Source organism: Chenopodium album, chromosome 2, assembly GCF_948465745.1.
Source record: "Chenopodium album chromosome 2, dcCheAlbu1.1, whole genome shotgun sequence".
Classification (NCBI taxonomy): domain Eukaryota; kingdom Viridiplantae; phylum Streptophyta; class Magnoliopsida; order Caryophyllales; family Amaranthaceae; genus Chenopodium; species Chenopodium album.
This window is the reverse complement of record NC_137835.1, coordinates 4,635,755-4,654,279: the sequence shown is the minus strand read 5'-3', so window position 1 is coordinate 4,654,279 and position 18,525 is coordinate 4,635,755. Positions and strand designations below refer to the sequence as shown.

The 18,525-nt window shown below is 36.7% G+C and overlaps 3 protein-coding genes, 1 non-coding gene and 1 pseudogene across 7 annotated transcripts; 2 read left to right on the top strand and 3 right to left on the bottom strand.

Annotated features, from left to right (window-relative positions):
- The first annotated feature begins 406 nt into the window (after nt 1–406).
- Nucleotides 407–8,059, top strand: LOC145593741 (putative disease resistance protein RGA3). 4 transcript variants are annotated; one of them, XM_081650098.1, is made up of 5 exons: nt 407–778; nt 904–968; nt 2,714–2,800; nt 4,196–5,959; nt 6,230–8,059. In XM_081650098.1, the coding sequence occupies exons 3-5, from the start codon at nt 2,761–2,763 to the stop codon at nt 7,762–7,764; spliced, it is 3,339 nt and encodes a 1,112-aa protein (XP_081506224.1). In that variant the 5' UTR covers nt 407–778; nt 904–968; nt 2,714–2,760; the 3' UTR covers nt 7,765–8,059. The 4 variants fall into 4 exon arrangements, with proteins under 4 accessions (XP_081506224.1, XP_081506207.1, XP_081506231.1 ...); XM_081650081.1 differs by having other exon boundaries at nt 4,196–8,059; XM_081650105.1 differs by lacking the exon at nt 2,714–2,800 and having other exon boundaries at nt 4,196–8,059.
- Nucleotides 1,298–2,369, bottom strand: LOC145567115 (uncharacterized; annotated as a pseudogene).
- On the top strand, nt 3,109–3,180 carry TRNAC-GCA (transfer RNA cysteine (anticodon GCA)). Its single transcript has one exon. It is a non-coding gene; the product is annotated as a tRNA-Cys (tRNA).
- On the bottom strand, nt 8,042–10,862 carry LOC145593773 (aluminum-activated malate transporter 12-like). Its single transcript, XM_081650130.1, has 6 exons — nt 10,453–10,862; nt 10,174–10,314; nt 9,806–10,078; nt 9,197–9,309; nt 8,925–9,068; nt 8,042–8,819 (listed from the first exon to the last, which is right to left on the bottom strand). Exons 1-6 carry the CDS (start codon nt 10,760–10,762, stop codon nt 8,133–8,135), a joined length of 1,668 nt encoding a protein of 555 aa, XP_081506256.1. The 5' UTR covers nt 10,763–10,862; the 3' UTR covers nt 8,042–8,132.
- Nucleotides 10,863–12,104: 1,242 nt separating this feature from the next.
- LOC145593763 (MND1-interacting protein 1-like) lies at nt 12,105–18,217 on the bottom strand. Its single transcript, XM_081650117.1, has 2 exons — nt 16,193–18,217; nt 12,105–12,999 (listed from the first exon to the last, which is right to left on the bottom strand). The coding sequence occupies exons 1-2, from the start codon at nt 17,885–17,887 to the stop codon at nt 12,493–12,495; spliced, it is 2,202 nt and encodes a 733-aa protein (XP_081506243.1). The 5' UTR covers nt 17,888–18,217; the 3' UTR covers nt 12,105–12,492.
- Between the last annotated feature and the right edge of the window lie 308 nt (nt 18,218–18,525).

Below are 18,525 nucleotides of genomic sequence, written 5' to 3'. Positions count from 1 at the left end.
GAAAATAAGGTGAACAAAATAGGGTCGATTTAACAAAAAAATGTATCGCTACATGTTCCAAAGTTTTAACTTTCTCTCTTTATATCCCTAAAAATTTTCTCAAAAATTCCTTCGTGTTAACATAGAAAAAGTGAAGTTAGTGGTCATTTTCTAATGTTAAGGTCCATCACAACCAAAGTGACTTATAAAGACCTTTATCACCCCTACAAACATATAAACAATTCAGTTTTGTTTAACTTCAATCAATTTAGTTCAAATTTAGCTCTATTCAGTAAATCAGAACAAACTCTAAATATATCGAGTACTCGAAAAAGGCGGAGAGTAAGGGATTGCTACGGGGGCAAATTCTTACATTGACCATTTGACCCTATCCGGCTACCTAGCTAGCTTGTCCTAGTCCAAATTGTTAGGCTTTTGTTGGCTTTTCTTTCTTCTTCTTCCTATTCTCAGTTCTCATTGTTTATTTTTCATCTCAACTCCAACTCTCGCTTCTCGAACTCCATGCCTCCTTCAAAATATCTCAAGTACTATTTTCCTGCAATATTATCTCTCACCAAATTAATTTGAAAACCTAGATGAATTTCAATACCTACATTCAAATTAAATCAAAACTCAGGTTTTTTTTTAGCAAAATCTCCACCATAAAAGAGAAAAAAAAGAAATTCAATGCGAAAACCTTTTTCATATTCTATTAAATTAGGCAATATGTTTATTGATTATGGTTAATTGGATGTTCTTCATCCAATTTGGGGCTGCTTGTTTGCAATTAAGCTATAAGGTTTTTCCCCAATCTTCCTTGTATTATTAGTAATTTTTCTGCAATTTTTATATTTTAAGTTTTCTGCCATTTTTTAAATTTTGGTAGTAATTTGATTCCTAATCAATGTTGATACAGATGGATAGATGATGGAGAGCAAATGAGCAATGACGCCTGATATTTTTTATGCTGCCAACACCCAATCAATAAGGTAAACCTAATCAACCATCTTGATTTTAAAATGTGATTAAGTTAAACCTGTTTTGTTGTTAAAATATTTTAATTTGTTTAATCTTCTGATATTATACAAAGTGAAATCTGGTATCAGACTACTATGGGTGCTATCCTATCTTTTTGGACAATTTATAACTCTGAATTAGTTTTAGTAATGCTGTACATGCTTCTGCTGTTATTAGTTAATCCGCGAAAGTAGAGTGAAGTCTATAGAACTTGGCCATCCAAAGACATAAAAAGCTCTAAAAATGTCATCATCTCATTATATAATTAGGTTGCTGTACAAGGAAGAAAATAAAAAATAAATTAGTGTAATTTTGTAATGTCTGGACTGCAGAAGACTTGGACCTTCTCAAGGGTTGCATTGGATTCATCATTCATCCCTGAAGATAGACTCCTTTCCATCAGGTCTCTTAGCATAGGATAACCCCAGCCTAGACTTTGCTTGCCTGAGATCACCTGCACCTGAACTCGGATCAGGTCCTGTAAACACACCCATGACAGGAGTTAGGGGTGGGCCGATGAGCAGTCCATCGGAGCCAAATTGTGGCCCCCCATGGGCATAATCGAAAAGTGAAGCTTTACTGCCCCCAACTTTAGGTAGTATTATTGGATCAAGATTCACATCCTCTTGCCAGTAAAAGAGGAATGCACCAAATGTGTCATAGTTATTATCTGTGCTTCTGTAACCTTCTGGATTGAATGCTCCAAATTTAAAGGGCTTGTTGTTTGTGTAACCTATTATAACACAAGGGCCCTTAAAGTCACAGAATATGTGGAAGTCTATAAAATTTAATCCATTAATGCTTGCTCTGTAACAGCATTTCAGTTCTCTTCCTGCCAGTCAATATTCCCAACAAAATATATTGTCAACAGGAATAAGATCAAATTAAGTATCTGAATTGCTAGGTTGATACTTCCAACAAACCAATACCGAGATATAACACTAGTGTGACTCCATATTTACAGATGTCTAGATGCATGCAATGTTATCCTTAGTCAGTCTATACAGATGATAGATAATACGAAGTATGTAATACATATGGGTTCAAATTCCATCACATGAAATGGGAAACTTAAAAGTTTACTTCTTGAAATATGTTATTAAATTATAGTAAATTATTTGAAATAAATATCTTGCATTTTTTTTGAATTAGAAAATCATGCATTTTGATGATAAAAAGATGGAGAAAAAAAAGAATACGGTACCATTTAGAAAAGTTTTGGAGACCAAAGAAGGTGGGAAAGGAAAATCAATGTCATGGTACTTAGGCTGTGATTTCTCATCAACTTTAGATTTTCCTATGTTCCATCCAAATAAGTTTCTTGGACTTCCTCTCCACCTGTAAAATACCGTGTCTAAGACACAAAAAGCCATTAGTTTTTACAAGATAGATAACTGACCACACATTTTTATAGTAATAATTTAGATTTATTACAAAAATATCTTATCTTCAAGTGTTTGTTGTTTATTTTGTTATTGTTCTCCTCTTTTGTGTGTTTTGATGTTGTAAATTTGTAACAAAACCTTGTTCGCTTGGTCCTTACTATTTCTGAACTTGGGCTCTTGGTTGATTGTCCAGTGTTTGGATTGACTTTTTACAGTTTTCAATATATATTTTGGTAATATATTTTGATGTTTATGATTAAAATAAATACATAAATATGTTGTTTTATGCTGTTTATGCTTATACATCTTATTGCTGTTCTATGTTGGAATAGGAAGCCAAAAGCCATGTAGATTGATTTAATGTCCACACAACCGTGACATGACGCCATTAAGTTCAAATCAGACTTGGAGCCTAGGAGGTATATGTGGAAAACTTACTACTCTCCTTTTTGTATAAAGCCCTACACATAATTTATCATAAGACATGATAGGTTTGTTAGTAAGGAGTCCACCACCTTACCTTCTTGGAAAAAAAAAAAAAAAAAAAAAAAAAAAAAACTCCGTATTGTCGGTATAATATTAATATGAAATTTTGATATACGGTTTATTGTAAAGTAAATTAAAGTTAAATTACATTGGCCAGATGTTAGTTTGAAAGTTTCTACTAATGTATGGTAAATCGAATAGTCATGTTAAATAAATATTTTTCTTTGAACTATACAAGAGTGGGTCCATAGCTCAGTGGTAGAGCAATTGACTGCAGATCAATAGGTCACCGGTTCGAACCCGGTTGGGCCCTCATGGTAGAAACATTTTTTTTACTTATTTAGTAACCATTACTAATTGGTTTATCATCAAACTTAACGATAATGTCATCCCCTGCCTTTAACTCCTTAAACTGAGCTATCTTAACAAGCTCTTCTACCTCCTCAATGATCCAATCCAGCCTAGTAACCATCTCCATTGTTGGCAGAATTGAAGAAAGAGATGAGACCGGGATTTTAAGGCAGTACCAAGGTCTAAACAAGAGTTAAATGTCAGCAAAAACTTCACCAACCCATAATCATAATTTTAGCTGATGTTCCTGCCATGGAAAAACTAAACTATTAGTCAGCTTATAACGTAGAACTAAATCACCAAAAAAAAAAAAAAAAAAAAATCTGATAATCTTGCATAATGTTTCCCCTACATTACTATTTCACTAAGTAAATAATACAGCCAGAAATCGTCTAAGCACTTGCATACAATTTTGTTTTCAGAAAATGAAAATCAGGCCTTGTTCATTTTTTCTGTCAGTTTTAAAGTCTTGAGGTTTGTTAGTTATTAGCTTTTTTTGTCAGTTTTCAAAAGGAACACGAGTAGCATAAATATGACTTCTGACTAGTATTCAAGTTCACCTCAATACGTCACACTGGTTTGAAAGTTTGAAACCTATTGGGCCCTTGAGACAAGTTCATTTTTTAAAAATTACTCGTACTCACTAATTATGTTGAATTTTATTGAATCTCAAGTCATTGCGTTAGGTATTCACAAAAACTTCCATTCAACATATCACCTGATCAATTTGGATCATGCATCAAAATTCCAAGAAAAAGTCAGTCTTCAAATCAAGGCCGGGACCACTTGTCCTTGCATGGAGTTGATTAGTCTAGTACACTCAAATAGACTTTACTCTGTCAACTCCTTAGAGTCCTTACTAACTTCACTGATTGAATTAATTATCATCTTCTAATCCTTGATCTTTCTTCACACCCATTCACTTGAATCACCAAAAACTCTGATAATGGCTGAAGCAATAGTGTTTGGCATTGCAGAGGAAGTCCTGAAGAGTCTGGGATCAAAGGCCCTTGCTGAGATTGCCTCAGCTTGGGGCTTCAAGGCTCGGCTCGAGAAGCTCAAGGATACCATCAACACTATTAAAGGGAAGCTGTTGGATGCTGAAGAGAGGCAATCTGATGATGCTGTTCGTGGTTGGCTTGAGAGGCTTACCACTGTTGTCTATGCTGCTGATGACTTGTTCGATGAGTTTGCTACTATTGCTGCACGAAAACAACTCATGGGTGGAAATAAGAAGGTGCAAACATTCTTCTCCCGCGACAATCAGATAGCCTTTGCTTTCCGTGTTTCCCGAAAGATTAAAAAAATTCGGGAAAAGCTTGCTGACATTGTCAGTGATGGTACACGGTTCAACTTTGTACCCTGCTCTCATGAGGAAAGGAGAGTAATGAATAGGTCTACGAGAGATCAGACTTACTCTTTTATTGATGCTGAGGAAGTTATTGGTAGAGATGATGATAAGAAAGTCATCTTGGACATGTTGCTTGCTTCTTATTCCACTGACGGCAAGCACAAGCAGAGGGACAAGATGCTCCCTGTCATCACAATTGTGGGAATGGGTGGCATGGGCAAGACAACTTTAGCTAAATTCATATTTAATGATCTTCAAGTTGAGGAATGCTTTGAAATGAGATTATGGGTGTGTGTTTCAGATGTTTTTGATATCAAGGATATCACTGAGAAGATCCTCAAGTCTGCAACCAACAAAGAGATACCCAAGTTAGAGATGGAACAGCTGCAAGGTCAATTGCGGAAAGAAATTGGTGATAAGAAATACTTGCTTGTTCTAGATGACATGTGGAATGAAAATCGTGAGAAATGGCTTGAGTTGAGGGACCTCTTGAAGATCGGTAGAAAGGGAAGTAAAATCGTGGTAACGGCCCGATCAAGGGATGTGGCCGAAATAATGGGCACTTTTCCTCCTCATGAGTTACAAGGTCTGTCAGAGGAGAAGTCCTGGGAATTATTTAAAAAGATGGCATTCAATGAAGAAGCTCAACATAATCCACAACTAGTGGAGGTAGGCAAGGAGATTGTTAAGAAGTGTGGGAAACTTCCTTTGGCCATAAGAACCGTAGGCAGTCTGCTTTATGGCAAGGAGGAGAGAAAGTGGTTGTTAATCAAGGATACGAGTCTTGCAAAAATACCTGAGAGCCAAAGTGATATTATGAGCATTCTTAGGCTCAGCTATCATCACCTGTGGTCGCCATTGAAAAATTGTTTTGCATATTGCTCTTTGTTTCCGAAAGACACTGAATTGGACAAAGAAATGTTGAAAGAGCTTTGGATGGCAGAGGGTTTCATTATTCCAGAAATCAATGAAAACCAAAGCCTAGATGAGGCTGCAGAGGACTACTTTCAAACTTTGCTGCAAAGGGGCTTTTTCCAGGATATAATAAAAAATGGGTGGGGTGCTATTACGGGGTGTAAGATGCACGACTTGATGCATGATCTTGCTCAAGAAGTGGCGGGAGTCAAGTGCAAGCTTGCAAAGTTCGGAGAGATAAACTTTGATGATCGAATCCTCCACTTGTCCTTTTCTTATCGTTTGACTTCGTTGTGGAAAATCCCAAATGGCATGTTTAATTTGAAGCTGATGCGTACGTTTCTTGTGCCGGAGCAAATATATGATGGGTCTACCTTTAGTGAATCAGTTTGCCAACAGTTAATAAGAAGATTTAGCTGCTTGCGGGTGTTGGATCTACATCATCTCAGCCTCAAGAGTTTACCCACTTCAATAGGTAAGCTGATTCACCTGAGATTCCTTAATTTATCTAGAACACATATTGAAGAACTCCCTGATTCAATCACAGATCTTCAGAATTTGCAAACACTAAATCTAAGTTGGTGTTCTCACCTTAGAACTCTACCAAAAAATATTAGAAAACTTGCTAGTTTGAGGAGCCTTGATGTTAGAAATTGTGCTTTGACTCACATGCCATCGGGGTTAGCAGGATTGATTTCGCTGAATAGGCTGCCTAAATTTAAAGTAATTTATGAGCATTCTGCAGGGTTCACAAACAAGCCCAACAGTAGTGCTAAATTGAGTGATCTAAAGGAACTCAATAACTTGAGAGGTGACATGCACATAATGATCCTCGGAGATTTTGAAAAGAACATGCTAGAAGAAGCAGTAGAAGCAAACCTGACCATGAAACAGGGGCTGACCGAATTGAAAATAGACTTTCAATGTACAGATGTTAATGACTGTAGCCATTATGAAGCTGTGCTGGAGGGCCTCAAACCTCATTCTAATTTACGAAAACTTAAGATCAAATGGTATAAGGGTCAGAAGCTCCCAAGTTGGGCAAGAAGGGGTGATTTGTGTATTACTCTCCCATATTTGGTTAAAATTCACCTCTACGGTTGCAGCTGTCAACAAGTCCCTGTCTTTAGTCAACTACGCTTCTTGAAGAATCTTTCGATTATGTATATGGATAGTGTGGAATATATGGAGAATGGTGTTTGTGACACTTCCTCATCATCATTAAAATCGCAAGGGATGCAAACTCTATTCTTCCCATCTCTTGAAAAACTTTTGTTGTTTGGAATGAAAAATCTAAAAGGATGGTGGAAAAGAGAAGAAGCAATTAAGAGTACAAATGATTCAGAAAGTACATCCTCATCTGAATTAGTTGAGGCCAGCCAACACTATGATCAGCATAAACTATCCATGCAGTTTTGTAATCTCTCAAAATTAGTTATATGCAAATGTCCAAAGTTAAAATTCCTGCCCTTTTGTCCAAAAGTGGAGGTTTTGAGACTAACTGAGACCAATGAGAGGCTTTCGGCATTGAAGATTGTTACAACTCTATCAACAACCACCACATCTTGTTCTGGTTCGACAAGGGGTGATTTGAAGTTGAAGGAGCTGGCAATGGATAATGTAGAAGACCAACTTATGTCCCTTCCTAAACAATATCTGCACCAGCTTTCTACGCTTACTGTTGAATTAGATAATGAGCTAGTGAACACTAAAAGTCTAGGAGAAGCGTTTGCAACTCTATCTTATTCTCTCCGACGTTTGAAATTTTTTAGTTGTCATAAGTTGAGAAGCATATCTCAAGGCCTGGAACATCTGACTGCATTGGAGAAGTTGACCATTTGGTCTTGTAAAGAGTTTGATGCATCAGAAAATGAACAACCAGCAACAAGTGGAGAGGGGGATGAAATGATGCCATGGAAAGCCTTCAAAACTAATCTTCGCTCTTTGGTATTTACAGAACTTCCTAAAATGGTGAGTCTTCCGAGTGGTCTTCAACATTTGACGAACCTCCGTTATCTGCAACTAAAACAAAATGAAGAATTGAGGGAAATACCAGAATGGATAAGTTGTTTGTCCTCTCTTGAAGATCTGGAATTGATTGATTGTCCGAAATTGACATATCTACCAGAAGGCCTTAGCAAGCTCATCTCTCTAAATAAACTGACTATCATAGAATGTCCAGAATTGACAGAAAGATGCCGACGTCCAAATGGTCTCGACTGCCCCAAGTTTCACCATGTCCCTCTTGCTATTGTTAAAGACAAACTGGAATTTTTTTAATTTTACCATGTTCCTCTTGTTGTATTAATATTTGATACTTTCCTACTATATAAGTGATATTGTATGTCATAAAAGTTTTTTCACATGGATTTGGTTTCATTCTGGAGAACTTCGCAATGCATCTGAGGCTTTTTCCTTTTTTTTTTTTTCCTGTATTATTTTATTTATGTATGTTAGGATATTATAATTTATTTATTTTTAATACAAAGTAGTCTCTTAAAGAAATACTCGTACTCCATCCTACATTTATTTTTACGAGATTAAAATATCATTTAATAATAACTCAAACGTTATGTTGCATAGTCAAGTTTTCAAATTGATACATACTAAGTGTACAATCAGTTAGAATTTATTGTTTAATCAATTAATTAATCAAAACCATGGGAAGGCAGATGGTTATTATGATAACCATTACTAATTGGCTTATCATCACACTTAACAACAATGTCATCCCCTGCCTTAAACTCCTTAAACTGAGCTATCCTACCAAGCTCTTCAACCTCCTCAATGACGCGATCCAACCTAGCAACCGTCTCCACTAGCAATGATGCAAAGGCCGCGAATGGTAATGCTTCAGCAAACTCTAGGCTTGTGATGGCAATCTTGCTCAAAGTTGGCCTTAACATTTTTCTGTCTCCTCCACCTTCCTTGTCTTTAGGTGTTAGAGCCTCAGAAGCCACAGCAGTCTTCTGATCTCGCTTATTCTTCCACTCGAGTAGGGCAGAAGAGTCAGTCTTAAAACTTGGTATGGCAAAATTTCTTGAGGCTATGGTAGAGGAGTTTTTAAAGTCATTGTTGGCAGAAGTTGCCAAGGTAAGAAAGTTGGGTGGAGCAGGGTGGTGGTTATCAAGGGTGGGATTAAGAAAGAGCCGAGGTTGAGACTTTAAGGCAGTATCAAGGTCTTGCAACGCTTCATGGAGGTTGTCTGAGAGGATTGATGGAGAGCAATGACGCCGGTTTTTTATGCTGCTTGCTAGTTCTCTTAGAACTTTTGAGACTTCTGCTGCAAGCCGGAAGCAGGGGTCCTTGAACAATGCGCGAACTGCTTTTGGAGTCTACAAATTAAAGGTAACAAATCATTGAGGCTACATTGAAAAACATCACACATGTTAGCATAAAAAGGTTACTCTAGGGATCATTCAGAAATTTAACTGCAGTACCTGAATTTCGGTCTGCAAACATCCGTGTAAGGCAACAACAGTATAGCCAAAATGTCGAAGAACTGCTCCTACCTTAACATACTGCTTCCACGGGAACTGGTAGCAGTACCTTGATGCCCGAGGCTCCCAGCTTGCATATAATGCCTTAAATAACCAGAATTCGGCAAATAGCTCAGCTTAAAAGTAAAATATATGTACAGAGAACTGTAAACTGTTGTTCAATAAACTACTGTCCTATGTAAGTTTAAGCATAATACAGTATGCATCCTTACCAGGGCCTCATCTTCAGATTTTGAATCTAAAATTTCTTTATAGATTGGGTCGTCAGACAAATTATCTTCTTCAGATTCCGATTTTGGGTCACTGAAGTATTGTTGGACACATGCTGCCATCAAAAACAACAGGAAGGCACTTAACCACTGATCATGCTGATCGAAACAGCACCTCAAAACTTGACTTTCATTCACATATATCATGTGAGCATACACCATTTCCCTAACTAAGACCATGTTCTCTACTACTTTTACGAAACAGGTATACAATAGAAGTTAGTCTTAATCAGTATACTAGTACTTACTACAGTTTAATGAACATCAACTGAAGAGTATAGGAGCCAAGTCATATTATGTCACTTTTGTAAGTCTGTAAAGTGACTTGAAATCTTGGGTCGCTTTTACAAGCCCTGAAGTTATCAAAGGGAGAAAGACTTGGCTCGGATACTACCTCAAGTGATCCCGTTTATGTTACACCACAGAAGTTGTGATCTGTTATCAAGCTGCTGTTCTAATCATCATTAATAGCTCACATGAAAGGATGAACACAGATTTTGACATGATTCAGTTATTTATATCATCAGATTCAAGTCTATGTTTACTCTTTACCTTCAATAGAGTTAGCAAGGCCCTCAAGTTTGGAGACAGTAGAATTGTGTAGATCTTCCCCTGACCAATGTGGAAAAACCAAGAGACTCATTAAGAGGCAGATCCCACAGCCGATGGCAATGGTATAAAGGCGCTGTTGTGCTATGTGCAGAACATCATTGACACGATAGCTAGACACCGTGATCAAGTTAAATGTCAACAAAAATATCACCACACCATAGTCATAATTCTTCTTTATATATGGAAAGAATCTTATATATGTAGCTGATGTTCCTGCCAAGTCCAAACCATTAAGGTAAATCATCAACCCAACCACTTTTAAAAAACAAGAAAGTTTTCACAGGATTGGATAGATGATCATAACCTACCAATTAAAAAAACTGCAAATGCAATGAAGATAGCGCGAAAGAGATGGTCAGATTTATTGGCAACAAACTCAATGAAAAACGCCAATGATCCAGCCATAATTGTCCCAAGTCCTCTGTTTAATCCCTTGCATAATGTTGCCCCTACGTCAAACAATTTGTTGTCAGTTTTCAAAATAAACACGAGTAACATTAATATGACCTCCAACCAGTATCAAGTACATTATAAACAAACAGACCCTATAATGATGCTATCAAGTATCAAACAAGCAAAAAACTAACCTGCAGTGAACTCGAGAACAACAACAACAGTCATAACAGCCCAGATAGCATTTTGTCCAACATTGTTGAACAAAGGCTCCAAGAGATACAACATTGACACCAATGTCAATGACAACCCAACTTTGAAAGCATGGATCACGCGTCTAGGGTCCTCTCTACCAACATCCCGGAATGTTCTGTATACCAAACCTGCAAACCTTTTTAACCTCTCTTCATAAAATCCCATCTTATTACCCTTCCCATCATTCCATTCTTTCAATGAACTCGAAACCGGTCCTCCTGCTTTAGCATCCATGCTATCAATCCCCATACTCAAGTTCACAAAGGAGCATACTTTGCTCCTTAAAGGCTAAGATACAAACAAGAATATAATCAAAGTGACTAATAATGCTCAACTTTGATCACAAGTATTTGTATTTATAAAATAAATATTGTAAAATATAATATAAGGTATAATTATATAGGTTTTTGGTGGCAGATTATAGTAGTTTGGAGAGTTTATGGAAGTTCTAGAGTTTTGATGAGTGTCACAAAATATAGCTAGATACAAAAGAAGGGGTGGTGTAACTTTATGTGAACAATTGAGGGTGATATTAATAATAATGCTTCTTTTATTATAAATTCACATGCATTCTATTAAAAGTATGGTTTGATATGAAAGGATGCTTTCATGCTTAAGGTACGGTGGTTGTTTTCATTAGATAGTTACTTATAGGAAAGTCAAAGGGCATGAGAAAGCAATATTTACCACAATTGCTAAAAGGATACTGCTTCATTCAATTCGTGTTTGGTTCGAGTCAAGTCTAGTTATCTTCATTTATATTGGGTACATAATTGTTAAATATACAATTAGTTTTAATCATTTTAATCTGTGAGTCGGATTGGGTTAACTAATTTATGGGACGGAAGAAGTAGTTAACAAAATTTGGAAGTCAAGATGTAGACCGTACGTGATGATAAGGAAATGATTATATGGATGTTAGACCGTACGTGATGACAAGGAAAATGATTATCATAGTAAGTGATAGAGGTCAGCTGGTTATGAAAATTGTACACAGATCTCATTTGAATTATTTGTCTTTTATAGCTCTCTCTACATTAACCAAGCAAGCCTAATCATTCCTTTATGGCCATATGCATTAATGTTGCAGCTATCTATAGTGGTAAAAGATTCACGAGTAACAGATATTGAACTCACCTAACACTGCTCAAAGTTCAAATTTACTATGAAACAAAGATGTGAAACAAATGTACAACATGGAGTAGCAAATATCATCTAGCATGACCGATGAAATCAAATAAACTCATCATGATATTGAATTTCGTTTACATCATTATCCTTCAGGACTCCTTCCGAACATCAAGTAACTATAACACGTTGCTCCTGAAAATTTGGACCCAGCAATACATCAAATTGACCTAGCCTAACAAAATTCACCGAAATCTAGGTGTCCTAATTCCTATAAGACTGAGGCTGAATGGCTAACATTTAGCAGCCAACTAATACCCAATAATAGTTTAGCGAACTCTTTCTCAAATCTAAGCAACCTCCAACATCTGTTTCTGGGTTATACTTCCTGCTAATATTACTTGCAGAGTTACAGCAATTATCATCACAAACAGTACTCCATAATAAAGAACATCAACAAAGATCACTGCAAATATATCGGAAAATTTTCAAGGCCGAAGAATAATAGCAATCACAAGCATGCAAAAGAACAGTAAAGTTTACCACAATTTATTCCATCAGAGGCTACAACAATTTACCATCAAAGTATTAGCTTTCCCTTCTGAACAGGGTTATGTAATATATACCATCTGTGAAGTTCTGAGTATAGTCAAACATCTGGTAGCCATGTCGAATCACCTTCCTGGTGACTTATTTTATAGCATATCATGCTTCGATAGTTTGAAAACAGAAGCACATAACACGATTTTTCTTCTCCCCAACCCCTCTTATTTACATACATTGTTTCCTGCAGAGTGTACTCACCTGTAGAAGTCCGTGCAGGAAAAATATTTCAGCCACAAACTGAGTGTCTATGAGCTAGCACCAAAAACGCGAATCTTCTGTTCAATGGGACATCGGCAACAGGGACAAATCGCTTTACCCTTCTTCCCATAATCCTCGCCACAGTTAGCACACATTACTTGATGTGCACAAGGGAGGAACACAACGGAAACTTCCTCTTTCATACAAATCAAGCATTCTCTCTCTGACCCTTCCTTTTCAGGTTCATCCAATTCCCGGAGAAGCCTTGCAATAGTCCCCCCTTGATTTTTTGCAGCTTCGGGGCGTCCTGTAGCAAAAGCATCAGAAGAATCACGATGTGGCTCAATGAGATGTGCACTTGCTTTCAGGCGGGACAGTTCCTGCTCAAGTCTTTGGAGATCATCCTTGTGACGCTGGAAGTCTATATCTATCCTCATGCGCAAGGCTTCAAGCTTTCTCTTGTTGTTTCCCTCTGTTGCTTCCTTGGAACGTCTTTCTTCCTCCACCTGAGTCATCGCATGCTCCTTTTTCTTCACTTCCTTCTTCCACTTCGCCTGTCATAATATACTTGACTTAGTAAATAGATAATTTGAGCTAACTTCAGCTGGAATTATAAGCAGCCAACCAGAGGAAAATGGCACCACCCTTTAAAATATTGTGAGCAACAAACAGCTCAGACACCAGAATAAGATTTTAAATTAAGCTACTAATTTGCCACATTTTCTTCCCCTTCGTTTCAAGATCTCTTTCTTCTTTCTTTTTGGGGCTATGGGGAAGATAATGGACAGAAAATACCAAAAATATCAAACAAATTAACCAAAACAAGGACAAACAGGTACAGAAAAACAGAAAATAAAGCACAGCTACACATAGGCCCTGTTTGGTAGTAAGCTTATTGGGGGTATATTAGCTTATTTGACTAACTTTAGCTGATTGACTAGTCAAACAAGCTAACACAAGTGTTTGGTAGTAAGCTTATTGAAAGAGCTTATTCCACTAAATAAGCTCTTTTTGAAAAAGCTCACTTTAGGAGCTTTTTCAATTAGCTTATTCATTAATTATTGTGAAATGACATTTATAACCTCATTTCATTTAAAATCCTATCTAAACTACCTACCCCACAATTAGCTTATTGGTCATTTCACATACTCAATCACCTTTAAGCTATCAGCTATTTACCAAACACTTTTATATAATCAGTTAATACAATAAATTAGTCAAATCAGTTAATAAAATCAGCTAGTCAAAATCAGCTAACTCAATCAGCTTTCAGCTTTCAGCTTTCTCCCAAACGGGGCCATAGTAATATACCTGCAAGTGCATTACAGCTGTTGACTAGAAGCCACCTTCAAACAAATGCTTGGTTCAGAATTGAATCCAATGAAAAACATATCACTTAAAACTTGATAAACAAGCAAATTTACATATAATCACAAGACCGAGTATAGAATACAAGGCATTAACCTCAATGGAATCATATATTAATGATATAGCAAGGAAGCGTGTATTTGCTTTATTGATTCATCTATAAAGATGACAATGCATTCTATGGGAGAAATTACCTCAGAAATACAGTCCTTATGCTGTCCAACTATTCTATTCAGTATTCAGTTAGTAAATGGCAATTTTTTAAAATAGCTAATGTCAACATTCATCTAACAACAATGCATGTAGATCTTTATCAACTGTATAATGTGAAGCAAAGCTCAGAAAATTGCAGAACCACATTAAATGAATAATCACAAAAATATACAGAACAAGATAAAAAATACTTAAGTGGGAATAAAGGCAGATAACTGATAAAGTAGAGTACTTAATAAAATGGGCTACTTTTTGTCAAAAAAGAGAGTGAGATTTTTGCAGAAAAATCAGCCATCTTCCCTCTATTAAGAGTAAATCAGGAACCCTTGCTTCATAAAGTACAATTCAAGTCTTAGTACACAACATGAAAAATAAATTAGATTCTTAGAAGCATACACATAACATACACAAACCCTTCCTCTCATTTCTGAAGCATGCAGGATTATTTTTTCCCACAAAAATCAACCAATACTCAACACCATAAGCAGCAAAGGTTATTGCATAAGTTATTCAAGGCTATAATATATACTTCGTCACATGAAGTATATTTGACCTACTTTACATGTAGATTAAGCAGCTGATACTTCAGCATCAGGTCAATTAATGGAATCTAAGTAACACTAACAATACAATTTCTCCGTTCTTTTTTATTACAGTGTTTAGACTTTAGCACTATTCATATACTAAGTTTGACCATATTATTTACAAACATAATAATGTAACTATGTTACTTTTTTATAATTTTTTTGATGAAAGGTATTTTTTAAGTGAATTTTAACTAATGCAAAGTACATAATTAAACATATAAATTAACGGTCAAAATTTTGCGTTAACAAGCACGATAGATAAAGTGTTGTGATTAAACAGAGGAAGTACATGACAATTGAATATCCTATATTACAGAATTTATTTATTTTTATCCCTTTTCTGTTATTAGAAAAGATGGATACACATAATGTGATATGCACTAAAGAGAAGATAAGACACCATCTTGGCAAGTACAATCTCCATTTGTTTGGTCAGTACCCTAAAATGCAATGGAAATCAGTGTCAACCGAGTAATTGATATAAAAAGCTATTTCATGAAAAGATTCCCTGAATGATAGTATGAAATCTCACGTGACATAAAATAACCTTTAGTATTCCATATCCAAAATTCAGCTAAGCATTTCACATCAGCAAAATTCATCCTCCCACAAAATGAAATGCCGGATTATAAACTCCAGATTTATTCAATGGTAAGTCAACAAAAGCAAAATCAGCAAAGATGATGGTAAAGAAGAGCTTCACCCTTGCTCAGTTCCAACTTCTAGCAGAACTCTGGAGGGTGCCACCCATTAAAAATGGCACTGAAATCCTTTCTTACTCGTGTGCATTTCAAACTAATCCTTAGATCTGAATAAATTTTCAATTTTTTCATGATTTCATGAACAAACAAAGAAATCTGAGGGGAATCGAGCCAACGATAAAGGAAGAATTCTGATCTGAGAGACAGATCACCCTCCCCATTAAACCCACATTCCAAAATCATACCCTGTACTAGATTGAGGCAACGCACACAACAAAATATCATAGCTCGAAAAAAAAAAAACAACAACAACAACAACAGAATACTAAGAACATTTATGAAATTTCCATGTGTAGGATGACCTCCAAATATTATACAGGCCATGATGTAGGGCAAAAGGGTTATGAATTTGGCTTCATAAAGCTAAACAGTTACAAAAAGAGTACTCCTTCCTAAGAGACATATATCTTCAACCATGACAATCATATATAGACTGGCAAAGAAGGATATATTGTATCAAGTTAGCTCAATTGTTCAGTAGAATGGAGAGAAAAAGGTGTAAAAAGAACTACATCTAAGCAAATTAGGTCATCAACTTACTGATAGTTTCCTACTCTTACACCGAGCAGTGACGTAGGATGAGACAATTAATCGCATGAAAAAGCGCCATTATGAGACCCATGTCAAACAGATAAAGTCCTAGACTCCTAGTTACCTTAAGAAGATCGCAAAGTGAGTCGAAATAGAAAAAAAAATACATCACAGCAGCAGCATTTCACTGGTAGAGAGTAATTGCAGCAAAAGTTGACAGGGAAATAAATGTGCACGTAAAAACAGCACATAACAAAAATATAAGCAATTATTACACATTTACACACCTCAGCTTCCTTCTGATCTGCAAGAATCTGCAGAAATTGCTGTTGCAAGTCAGCAATCTTCTGTTTTTCAGCAGCAATTTCCTCTTGCATCTTCATTTTCTGTTTCTCCCATGCCAAAAGTCTCTTCAAACACTTCTTCTCTCTCTTTGCAACCTCCAAACAGGTTGTGACTGACTCTGATGCACTCAGCTTAGAAGCCTCCATCTCTGCTCGAATTTCAGCATTCTCAACCTCAAGCTGTCTAACAGCTGCATTGGCACGATCAACCTCACTGCTAGCCTTCCTTAGAGAATTCTCCATATCAGATAACCTCTTCATGGTTGAATCTTCCAGGGTCTGCTTACCCTTTTTTAACCTCTGAGTCTCCTCCCTCTCAGTTCTCAATATCTTAAGTTCTGTCAAATCACTGCTAAGTTTTCTAGCAGCTTGCATTGCCTTCTGATGAGCCCATTCCTTACGGTCATTTACCTGCTTCTCTAAATCCTTTACTTGATGCAATAAAGTCAAGATTATCTCATCCTTCTGATCCTCCGTAACACACTCTAAATTCTCATCAAGATTCAAATCTTGAAATTTACTCAACAAAGAGTTCACAATGTCTTGGTTATTATCATTAGACTCCACACCAGGCTCACTTGGCACATCAACAGTGGCGGATGCAGTTTCTTTTGTTGAATCACCACTAACCACAGAGCTGGCGCAAGGTTGAGACTGCATTTGTAGCTTCTGTTTGGAGCGGAACCCAGCAGCAAAGGCTGCAACATTCCGCTTCAACAGGGACTTCATAGAAGGACTGAGATTAAACCTCTTAGCACAATCGATTTCTCTCTGAATGCTAGCTTCTGAATACGGGAAAAAGCCACCAAAATCATTACTAGGAAGCTCTGAATTGGGCCCATTTCCAAAACCCCAACCCCCATGAAACTTACACAACCCAGGGGGGACACTAACTCCAGAACCAGAGGAGTTGGTACTAACACTTTCCACATTGCTCACTGCATTACTAGGTGAGGAAAGCATAGGAATGTCAATAGTACTCGCCCGACCCACATGAAGATCACTCATAAGGAGGCACCACATTGCATCCCCTCGACTCAAATTGGGACGAACTTGCTGCAACAGACAAACCATACCCGCAAGAGAATACTCTTCCAAATGCTTCAAATCCGTAAAAATAAGCTCGGACTCCCCATGGCCCCCATCATTTCCACAACACCCACTATTCAAAAAAGCCAATGAATTATGCAAGATATTAGTCAACACATCCATACCCCCATAGCAATGTCCATTCTTCAACACTGCTTTCAATGCAAGCTCCTCATCATACCCTAAAGAAACAAGCTTCGACAGCGCCTCATTATACAAAAATTCCAATTGCTTCAACAAAATCTCCTCTAATTGTTCCTCAGTACAATACCCCCAACCACAATCATCAAAACTAGGGTTCTGGGCATTACTAGAATTTGGGTTATTATTAGGGTTTGAAACACCATTTTGCATAGAATCACTAAAACCCATGTTATACGCCCATGGTTTAAACCCAGATTCAAGCATAAACTTAGCCAGTGCAGAAGTTCTATCATTAAATAGAGTTTGATGATGATGATGAAGATTATCAACATCTGTGTTTGTGGGTTTCATTGATCTTGATCTTCTACTTGTTCTAATGTGCTTTTCCCTCACAGTACAACCCATTTTCAACAACAAATTTTATGTTTCAAAACCCAATAAATTAACTGCGCTTACAAAGATTCAATCGGAAAAAAATAAGAAAGATACAATCTTTTTTGTAATCTGCTCTAATTTGATGCAAAATTGAATAAAATTAAAGGGAAATATTCAATTTAAAAAGGGGGAAATTGAGAAATTAAGTTAAGGGGACATTCAATCGAAAGGGGAATGAATGAATGAACGAACTCACAGATGAGAGGATTGAAGATCGTAACGTCAATTAAATTTGTGTGGTCCGATGTTGTATGCCGTAGCTGCGCATGTACAGAACCCGCAGTAGTGTGTCTGTGTATGTGAGGGTAACAATGAGAGGAGATGTTTATAATTGTGTATTACTCCTTCCGTCCTTATTTATTGGTCAAATTTGTCTTATGGTATACGGAATATTTTATTAATGTTAATTGTTAATAATTTTTACGCATACATAAATGAAAATATAACATTTTAACAAGAATCTAAACTTACCGTAAAAAGTCAAATGGGATAAAAATTTAGGGACAGAGGGAGTATGGGTTCACAACAAGTTCTAGTAAGGGATGCATTTCCAACTAGACAACCATGCTTGGCGGAGATAGCGAGGAATTCACCTTCTTATTCTAAGG

Bases quoted from the DNA above. Each gene is read 5' to 3' on its own strand.
- LOC145593741 (XM_081650081.1), top strand. From the start codon at position 2,761: ATGACGCCATTAAGTTCAAATCAGACTTGGAGCCTAGGAG. The intron at 2,801-4,195 runs GTATATGTGGAA...TTGGCATTGCAG, and splicing joins TCAGACTTGGAGCCTAGGAG to AGGAAGTCCTGAAGAGTCTG.
- LOC145593773 (XM_081650130.1), bottom strand. From the start codon at position 10,762: ATGGGGATTGATAGCATGGATGCTAAAGCAGGAGGACCGGTTTCGAGT. The intron at 10,315-10,452 runs GTTAGTTTTTTG...TGTTTGACGTAG, and splicing joins TGTTCTCGAGTTCACTGCAG to GGGCAACATTATGCAAGGGA. The intron at 8,820-8,924 runs GTACTGCAGTTA...TTTAATTTGTAG, and splicing joins GTTTGCAGACCGAAATTCAG to ACTCCAAAAGCAGTTCGCGC.
- LOC145593763 (XM_081650117.1), bottom strand. From the start codon at position 17,887: ATGGGTTGTACTGTGAGGGAAAAGCACATTAGAACAAGTAGAAGATCA. The intron at 13,000-16,192 runs GTGTGTAAATGT...ATATTATGACAG, and splicing joins CAGATCAGAAGGAAGCTGAG to GCGAAGTGGAAGAAGGAAGT.